This window comes from Leptonotus elevatus, chromosome 1, assembly GCF_054856555.1.
Source record: "Leptonotus elevatus isolate MCC_2025b chromosome 1, RoL_Lele_1.0, whole genome shotgun sequence".
Lineage (NCBI taxonomy): Eukaryota > Metazoa > Chordata > Actinopteri > Syngnathiformes > Syngnathidae > Leptonotus > Leptonotus elevatus.
The window spans coordinates 52,789,989-52,800,478 of NC_141239.1; the positions used below are offsets into that span (position 1 = coordinate 52,789,989).

Below are 10,490 nucleotides of genomic sequence, written 5' to 3' on the forward strand. Positions count from 1 at the left end.
TTATTTTGCTCATCAGTCGATGTGGCGGGTTGAAACTGAAAAAGTAATTTCACTGGTCTGTAGTACTTGGGACATGTGCAATGACAATAAAATAGAAATTCCATTTCATGATGCACGTGAACTAACTTTAGCATCAAGAGTTCTGATATGAGAAAAGTGCAGTGTCAGTAACTGACTGACATATTCAATGATATTATCCAATGTGGTAAGACATTCGTCCCTAAAGCCTTTTTTTTTTTTTGTCACACTTGGTAAATGTATGACTTTATTCTTATAACACTAGGACTTTAAGAAAAATCTGTGGCCTTTATACTTGTTTGTGATTCAGTGAGAAGAAGTTGGATGTTAGGATGAATGTATCCCTGTCGAACCTCAGTTGCACTCCAAATTAAGCATGTTTGTATTTGTACACCATATGGGTATAAATTAACAAGCAAATAAAATGTGACACCTGCTGTTTGGGTCTTGTGTAAAATCACGTTGTCTCCCCCTTTCTCACTGCTTTCCCCTTCCTAAGATGGTTGCATGCTGCTTTTTGCCCAGTAGCGAGTCATCAGACCTTCAGCATTACTCTTTTACATTTTCGTCCTCACGCAAGCTTTTCTCCAATGGTTCGCCTTCATCCTTCCTTATGCTTGAACAAATACGGTAACATAAATAGTATATTTAGATCTTGTGATTGATTACATTTAGTCAAAAACATGCACGTTGGCTCCAATGATACTAGGACGAGGCAGTCGGTGATTATAGAGAGGAACAAAGCTATAGGACTGCATTAAATAATTGTTTCTGGCCTCTTGGCTAGCTTTGTAGCAAGTAGTTCCTAGATAATTGGTCCTCCTATGTGAGCAGCTTTCAACCTAACTGAGAAGACGCCATCATTCTTTCTAGAACTATGGATTGCTGTCAGAGCTTTCCATGACAGCCCACATTAGAGTGATTAGCGAACCTGTAAGAAGGCTGTGGAGCCTCTCAAGCTAAGGCTCGAGCTAACTAACGCTATGCTAATCTCTCCCGGCACACATAGCTTTTATGTAGAACAGACATACATAGTGATCCACTACCTTCTGCTGTATTCTATACTGACATGATTTCTACTGAGGCTGATGAGTTTAAGCATTCTTCCTTGGTCCTATAACAAACTCACTCCTATTAATAGTACTTGTGAGCTGACAAATAACTATGGAATTATTACAGTAATAATTTCCCCTATAGTCACTCAAAATGCAATACAGGACCCAGACAACGCAACTTTATTAATTTTATGCCTAGAAATCATGTGAGGGCAATTAGCACCGTTCAAATGGGCCTCATAACCAAAATCTTAACATGATTGGTCTTTGCGAGACTCGCTTAAAACCAAATGAGTTTTTGCCGCTTAATGAAGCCTCTCCTCCAAACGTAAGACGAGCGTTGGTGTCATAGTGAGTAGGACTTGTGACGTGAACCTGGACTTGTGAGAGACTTACTTACCGGTAATGTTATTTTTTTGAGACTTGCAACTCGACTCGTTCACTAAAGATTTGAGATTGACTTTAACTTTTTTGGGGGGGACTTGCGAACATTATGAGTTTCTATGGTTGGGACTTGCTCTCATTTTCTCTTCTTACTCCAACTGGGACTTGAAACTTGACTTGGATTTAGCCTTAGAAACTTGTGGCCATCTCTGGGGTGTCGCTCATACTTAATAATGTGCTCTCAAACTCAGCCCTATATCTTAAAAAAAAAATTGAGGTTCTCATTATGCGATTTACAGCCTCACTGCCATTTTATCAGTTATCTGCCGACCCCGTGGCCCGTGCTTTGGCCAATAAAGATGATTTCCTGAATTTATGGCTGACTTGGTAAATAATAATTTGTATCAATTATGAGTGACGTCAACACTCATATGAATTCCCAGAACCACTTACAGCAGCGTTACATACAATAATTACATCAATTATATTTCCTTAATCCTAACATTATTAGACTGTTTTTTCTTTCCAAGATGTTTGGCCAAAAATGTTAATAAAGAGTCAAATAGACAGAAGAAAATTATGATCATTGCAAAACAAAAACAGATATTGAAAGATTAGGACAGACTCGAGCATTCAGCTCAGACAAGAAAAATAAATTTGAAACTGATCCAATGGCAAAAAGATCTTTATTACAGTACAGTATTGATTATTTAAATCACGATCTGCCACATGTTACGGTGTCGCTCATTGGTTTTCACCAATATGTCAGAATATTTGAGAAATGACAGTGCATAGCCCCACTTTTTTTTCTGTTTCAAGAGTGACAAGGTATTCTTATTCAACTGTTTGTATTTAATTACAGACCGTGAATGAAAGTCATTTTTAATAGTGATAATGAAATGGGACTGTCATGAGGAAGAGAATCTGCCATTCAGTGCACGATACTATAACTTGGACGGCTTCATAAAATAATTAAATTATAATGGCACCTTTCAGTACATTTAAAACACACAAAAGAATCAATTCTTCTTTTTTTGGGTCCTTTTATATGATCTGTTTTCAGCAAAACATGACTTTCAAACTATAGAAAACCTTCATAGAAAGCCCCTTTCCACGTGTGCTTGTGCCACATATTCCCATTTCAAATATATTAATATATATTTCTCAAGAAAACATTTGTTTAGAATCATGGATGCTACACCATCGGCAGCATGTTAGCAAAATGTGCTACTTAGTTGTTGCTCTACTTGGAGTAGAAAAGCCTTCATTGCGTGCCTGTGAACATTGCATGCACAGACGTAAGGCGCAAACCTCCCTTGCAGCAACGCTGGCAAGTTGAGTCCTGCTGCGACCGACATACTACACAGTGCTCCATCGCTTGATGAATATGCTGCGCATTAAATTCCACGCTTTGCCATACTTCACAGCACAGGTAAAGAGGTTAACTTCAGTGCATATTGTTTTTGTAATGTTCCCACGTTTATCCAATCTTGACATTGGTGTGCTTTTTTCAAAGTCATCTGGTGTTAATATCGCACTTGGGAGAACAGGTTGTTCTACTGTAGCTAATAATAGCTAACAAGTTTCGTGTTTGCCATGTTGTCAACTATGGCTTTACAATCGAGTAAAATATCCCAATAAGCATACAATTAAGCAACCATAATATTGGGTGCATTGCTATTGCAAAAATGGGACTGATTTATGTCCACATCGTTTTTTGCATCTTTGTACTCTGACACCAAGAAACCGGGTAAACTCAAAACAATACCATTCACCAAGGAATTCATGTACAGTATCTGTCGGCACTTTACTTCTGTTATAGCTGCTATATGAAAATGAGCCAGAACTGCCTGACTTTTTAAAAACCTTGCACCACTTTTCTATTTTTTTTGCTGCGCTTTACTTAATTTTTCCTCTAGTGTCTCACACTGTAAACAATGCCAGGGCCGTTGTTTTCATGAGGAGAAAAAAAAATACTCCAGTCCTAGTTATGTCACATCAATTGAGTCCTGGGCATGGTATCATGCGGGTGACCTGGGTACCAGTGGCCAAAATTGTTCATGTATCCACCAGAGTGCACTTGTGTGGTTTTCGGAGTCATGCTCATGTCCCATACAGTGCATGGAGAAGCAGAAGACTGGAGCGGTGTGGACCTGGGCTCTCCATCCGATTCACCGGGCCCGGTCTTCATTATCTTCTTGTACTTGGATCGTTTGTTTTGGAACCATATTTTAACCTAAATGAACAGGCAAAGAGACAAATGAAAAAGGAGACACACACCAGCTCTTATGCAAGTATTGCAGATTGCAGAGGTAAGACACAGTTTAAACCAGTGGTTCTTAAACAGGGTTCAACCGAACCCCAGGGGTTCAGTGAGTCAGTCTCAGGGATTTGGCAAAGGTCAAGACACACACCCGACTCAAATGTTATGTTATATGTGCAATATGAATTCACAAAACGGAACGTATGGTGTTCCACAGGGTTAAATTCTGGGGCCTCTGCCGTTTTCATTGTATCTGCTGCCCCTGGGTTTCATCTTAAGAAAACAACGGTGGTTATTTTAATGTGCACTATGAATAGAGAATTGAGCTGTGCGATGCGAGCAATTCTAGCTATCTCTCAAATCTAAAAGAAGACTTCCTTACAGAAATACTTGACTTATTGAGCCATTTTCAGCAGAAAAAAAATCATTATTTTTCATGTACAATTAATATCTTAAAATACTAAATTTTCCACTTCAGCATAGGTAATGTCATCTTCAATCGACAGCAAGTGGAAAAATGTGTTTTTGAAGTTATTAATTGTACAAGAAAAATAATGAAGTTATCATTCATTCTGGACAAAATATGAACTTTTTACTGCTGAAAAGGCTCAATGAGTCAAGTATGCCTTTAAGCTGCATGGAGATGAGGAATACAATACACTTTTTGAATTAAACGTAAAGAGAGGCAGTTTCAATGAAAAGGCTACTCTCCCTGTTCATTTTGTTCACCAGTAATTACCTATGTCTTGAATTTGAAAATAAATAAATACATAATTTTTTCTTTTTCAATAAAGAGGGGTTGGCTAATGTGCAAAGGAAACTGGTATATATATACATATATATATTGCAGTGTGTTTGATGGATTGTGTTGTCATTTGATCAGGAGTCTGATGGCTTGTGGGTAGTAGCTGTTTTTTTGTCTTGTTGGTCTGTTAGGTCAGGAAAACGAGAAACACTGTAGCGTCTTGCTATTTGCTAAATTGTTTCATTCAGCAGGACGATTGTTGACAATTTGTTTGTTTAAAGGAGTGAAGATTATCTCTGTGGGTGGAAATACCTCAGACTATTTTGACGTCCGAAATTGAGCTGAATCTCATGTAATCTTTTTTTGTGCGGTTAGAATGATGACTTATGGTTTTAATTTGTTTGTAGTTTTTTTTTCAACTTGCTTGCAAATTGAGCAAATGACACAGACGTCCATCAGTCTCATGTTTGCTCTCCGATTAGTAAGAGCATATGAATCATCAGTAATTACAAAGTCAGTGAACACAGTTGTGACAAACAGGTTTGAACTGCCTTCAAAGCCAGGGACGGTGACTGGAAAGGCCAAGGAAGCAAATAAAGATAAATAAAGTGAACTGAAGATATTTGATGGTTGTGGGTAAGAAGTTATTCTAAATGAAAAGCATATTCACTGTCATTTAAATTCCTTCATACTACTTCATATTACTTTGACAAGGAAAATTGTAGTTTGGATTTGAAACATGTCTCGTGAAAACAGTCCTGGAACTTTGCTGACTCACTTCATAGATTTTGTTTTGATGAATTAAATCACTAATCCTTCTCTTGTACCAAAACAAGAGCCCGTTATTTACATACACACTGCACAGTGCTCTTGCGTTCTCTTTCTCCCCCCCCTTTTCTCTCTGTCAGCCATTATCGTAAATGATTTCTTTAGGAATTTGACGGCAACAGAGTTGAACATTGTTTGCAGTAAAAACAATCACTCGGACTACAACACTGCAGTGCCAGGTGAAACCCTTAAATAAACAAGCAGAGCTACGATAAATCTAATGAAGCCACAATCAAGACGTTACTACAGCCTCAGTACCAGGATTTCTCTTGTAATTAGTGGTTTCGTATTTCACCAACAACATGGAGTTGACAGCTTCTCCGTGCAAGTGGCCAATGACCCCAACATTATGAAAGGAGGGTAGCATGCCAGGTGCCACAGTGTGTGTGTGTGTGTGTGTGTGTGTGTGGGGGGGGGGTGTGGGGTGTGTGTGTGTGTGTGTGTGTGTGTGTGTGTGTGTGTGTGTGTGTGTGTGTGTGTCTAATACCGTTTGATGAGTGTTCTTACAAAGCTGATCTTTATGATTTTTAAATAAAAAGTGTAAGTGGCAAATAAGTGAATAGAGGAACTGTACAATTCAAGGAAAACCAACATGTTCCGTATTCATAGCTGCGTGGCGAGTCAGAGGAAAAGTGGTCAATATTTGGCTGCTGGCCTAATGGCATGAAGATGATAGCGATAGTAATCTTCAAATGCACGTGTGTCTATGCAAGATCAATTATACCCTGCATGTTAAGAATACACAAAGATAAACACACACACACACACACATATATATATATATATATATAAAATTGTGATTATGCATTACATAAATACATAAATATGAGAAGACTCATTTGCTCGGGTGCGATGCTGTTCAGAGTTGTATGCCTGTCCAAACGTTTATATTCTAACACACATTTACAGAATGACAGAAGAATCACTTTTATTTTGTAGATATTTTTTTAATGTTAAAGTTTGCTAAAATCAGTGGTTCAAGTTTTTTTTTTTTTTTTAGAATAATTTAACTAAAAAGACTGTTAAAATGATGTTTTACAATAAATGAAAAGTGCCTGTTATATTTGCCCACTAAAGTAGAACAATAATATACCGGTCTCACTTTTGTGTGATAAGAGAAACCGAAATAAACACCCACTCTGCATTCCTTAAACTAATGAAAACGTGTACCTGTAGGCCTATCCTTAAATTGTCAAGTCAAAAATCCGTTCAAGTGCTCTCTTTCAGTTACAAAACAGTTTACCAAAAACACCAAGGGGAAGTTTGTATAAGATTCCCAAATTCTACTTTGGTCATCTTGCCAATGGGACTTTGCTTGCAGCCAACCACAAATATCTACAATGCCTTAACAAAAGGGTAAGGCAAACAAATGTCTAATCTCCATCTTGCAGTGTAAACATGAGTGTGGTTCAGGATTATCATTGAGCGCATCTGATTTATTTGTTATAAATAAATAAATAAATATCCCCCAGTAAAATCTAGATTAAGGATTAAGGTTAAAAAGCTACCAAGCTAGCTGAATAGATAGATCAGAGAAAGTACATTGATTAGATACAGTAGCTAGGTAGCTAAAGAAGATGAAATTTGATAGATAGATAGATAGATAGATAGATAGATAGATAGATAGATAGATAGATAGATAGATAGATAGATAGATAGATAGATAAATATATAGCTAGATAGATAGATAGATAGATAGATAGATAGATAGATAGATAGATAGATAGATAGATAGATAGATAGATAGATAGATAGATAGATAGATAGATAGATAGATAGATAGATAGATAGATAGATAGATAGATAGATAGATAGATAGATAGATAAATATATAGCTAGATAGATAGATAGATAGATAGATAGATAGATAGATAGATAGATAGATAGATAGATAGATAGATAGATAGATAGATAGATAAATATATAGCTAGATAGATAGATAGATAGATAGATAGATAGATAGATAGATAGATAGATAGATAGATAGATAGATAGATAGATAGATAGATAGATAGATAGATAGATAGATAGATAGATAGATAGATAGATAGATAGATAGATAGATAAATATATAGCTAGATAGATAGATAGATAGATAGATAGATAGATAGATAGATAGATAGATAGATAGATAGATAGATAGATAGATAGATAGATAGATAGATAGGATTGATTGATTGATTTTTATAATACACAAACAAATGTATACTAACGATAACTAATTTGATAATTGGTCAACACCACTTTAAAACACCATTGGTGTCCTCGCCAGAATCACCTCATGTTGTCATGAAAATGTAGCAGACAAATCAAACTCTGATGTCTTTTTATGAGTTTCTAAATATTTGCACCCATACCAAACAATACACAGCCAGCTTGATAACGGAATCAATTTGCAAAGTAAAGATCCACCATGTGCTCAATAAATGCTAACGTTAGCTGAAAATGTCCACCCTGTCGTTGTCTACTCCAAGACAGATTGGATCAGAAACGATCAGTGCGACGACTGTTGTGAGTTTCACGTTTTAATGTAAAAAACAAAGAAGAAGTGCACTCATACACACACGTGCACAAACATGCACACACACACACACACACACATTAGGAGTTTCAATGATCATGGGCATCCAGTCAGAAACACTTTGGGTTTAAAATTAACGCATAGCATGCCAAAAAGTGTCCTCCCCTCAAAGATCAGTGACCGTCTGGCCACATGTAAAGTTGCCTAGCTAGAATACATGTCAGCTACTGATCATAAACAGGTGACCTACGGTTATAATACAATACAATATACATTTTTGTTGATGGGATATTATGTATCAGCTGTGTGGGTTTTAACATTTATCTAGCATGTTAATAAAAAAGGGCAACATGCAGTTCGTAGATACATTCTCACGCTCTCTCAAATTTTGAGCGTGCTTGGATTTACTTTAGGAGTGCTTCATGACACCCTATTAGAAAGCTCACATATTTTGCTGTTTTCATATATATTTTCTGCTTGCAGGTTGTAAAAAAAAAAAAGTGTGGGAGGTTGTCCAATATGCATTTCCAAAAGCATAACATCTACTTGATACAAAGAATATGAAGTTCACTGGAAAGTCAGCTGTTTTGCTGAAATGGGGAAGTCTTCATGTTAACCCCATTAATGACTGATGGCCCACTTTGTAAATATGCATTACCTGTGTCTGCGTCAAGCCCAATTTTGCGGCCAGGTCGGCCCTCTCAGGCAAAGCCAGGTACTGGGTTTGCTGGAAGCGCTGGTTGAGGGCTTGGAGCTGCAGGCTGGAGTAAATGGTCCGAGGCTTTCTGATCTTCTTTCCATTCCCGTTGAGTCGTAGCTCTCCATTTTCTAATATTGTGGTGGGCTTCTCATGTGCTAGTTGAGGAGAGAAGAGAGTAAATGATGCCTCAAAAGGTTCTCAACAAATTTGCTTTTAGTTTCTTTCACAGCTGGCTTTTGTTTCCCACATGCACATTTCGTTTCAGTGAATGTAAATTTGGTAAAATGATTGTTTATTCTTGCCAACAATTGTACAAAATAGATTCCTTCTCCTTTTCCCCATCTATTAGAATTAATGTTCACTTGTCTGATCTTTGTTATGACACTGGAGTGGCATGAAAGAACAGCCCCAGAAGAAGCTCAGTTAACTAATCATGCAACATGCAAAAGTGTAACCCCTCTGCAATCACATGAACAAACGTTTTGATACTAAACTGTTAAAAACATACACTTAAAGAAAGATACAGATAGGCCACTAAACGTTGATCTGGAGCAAACGTTTACATTTGCAAGAAAACCAAATGCCTTTTCATTCCTTTTTTTTTTTTTTTATACCAGCACAAAACATTTATTTCTGAGGCAACTGAATCTGTGAATTTAAAATGGTAGCTATATTTCTCACATCTTTACATAAAAATCTATTGAATATTAAAAATGTGCAAGAAAGAATCGATGATGGTGAAACTCTCGGTCTCTCTCCTCTCTCCAACATTAGTGTCATTTCCAAGGACTTTTAAAAAGACGCTAGTGGAAAGTCGGACATAAGAATAAGGCCTCAAAATGAAGTCCCGTCCCAAACCCAAATGAGGCTGCGGGTACAAGGAGTGTTTAGTTTGATCTGACCAAAATGAGACCAGCATTTGGGATCACCTTCGTATTAATATTAAAAACATTTTATGTCGTAAAAATCAAATAGAAGTTGAATGAAATGGACAAACCCACCTTTGTCCTCCAGCCTGCTGTGGCCCAGCCCGCCGCCGTGGCCCGCGTGCGGGTAGGAGAGGTACGACCCGGGTTGGTGTGCGCTCACCGTGCTGTGGTAGGACGGGTACGCGAGAGGACGGCCGTAGGAGTGTGAAGACGACTGGAACGGGCTGTCGTGCTGCGTGACTTGCAGACTGTGGAACTGGTAATGATTGTGCGATAATCCCGGGGAGGACTGCTGGTGTCCGGGGTAGCTGTGGCCGCCGCATTCCAGAAAGGCCGATTTGGAAGGATCGGGGGAGACCAAAGTGTCCGCCATAGAACTCATAGTCATCATTGGGATGCTGCTAAGAAGTCTTGGTTTGTCATATTAGAATGAATCCTCCGCCACCGGTAACGAACCAGAACACATACGGGTCCAAGCGCGCCGAACCCGAGAGTACGTAAAAACAAACAAACAAAAATACAAATAAAATAAAATAAGTTTTATACTATTTAAAACAAAAATGGTCTACTTTTTTTTGTCCGAAATGACACACGGGATTAATTTTTTTCTTCACCGCTCCGCTGCAGGCACGCTCTTATGTGCGTGTGTGTGTGTCAAGCTCAAGTCAGTCAGTGTGTGTCAGCAAGACGTAGTTTGCTTCTCAACTTGGCGCTTCGCACACCACAAGCTCATTGGCTCTCAAGGAAGGTGCAGGAGGAACATCAATCACAAAATTGCAAAAGTGTCTCCACTTGCTCGTGCAGCGCAGAAATTGATTTAATAATCGCCACTTAAAATCAAATTATCGCCTTTGGGAAAAATCCCAATAACATCAAAATGACAACAAACACATGAGGCTGATCATATCAGGCAATTAATAAATGTGAGACGCTTTTTTTTCATTTGAAAATTCCACAATATTTTTTTATGCGAATGAAAAAAAACTAACGTTATTAACCGTCCCTGTAACCCCCCCCCCCCCCCTTTTTTTATTTGTATTATTTGTT

The 10,490-nt window shown here is 37.9% G+C and overlaps 1 protein-coding gene across 1 annotated transcript; it reads right to left on the reverse strand.

Moving 5' to 3' along the window:
- Positions 1-2,126: 2,126 nt before the first annotated feature.
- Positions 2,127-10,104, reverse strand: LOC147184605 (homeobox protein Dlx4a-like). Its single transcript, XM_086080563.1, has 3 exons — positions 9,516-10,104; positions 8,473-8,669; positions 2,127-3,693 (listed from the first exon to the last, which is right to left on the reverse strand). Exons 1-3 carry the CDS (start codon positions 9,832-9,834, stop codon positions 3,451-3,453), a joined length of 759 nt encoding a protein of 252 aa, XP_085936689.1. The 5' UTR covers positions 9,835-10,104; the 3' UTR covers positions 2,127-3,450.
- Between the last annotated feature and the right edge of the window lie 386 nt (positions 10,105-10,490).

What these genes read in the sequence shown, in the direction of transcription:
- LOC147184605 (XM_086080563.1), bottom strand. Translation starts at nt 9,834, where the DNA reads ATGATGACTATGAGTTCTATGGCGGACACTTTGGTCTCCCCCGATCCT. An exon ending in CAGCAGGCTGGAGGACAAAG is followed by an intron (nt 8,670 to 9,515) that starts GTGGGTTTGTCC and finishes CTCCTCAACTAG; the next exon opens with CACATGAGAAGCCCACCACA. An exon ending in TGGGCTTGACGCAGACACAG is followed by an intron (nt 3,694 to 8,472) that starts GTAATGCATATT and finishes CTGTTCATTTAG; the next exon opens with GTTAAAATATGGTTCCAAAA.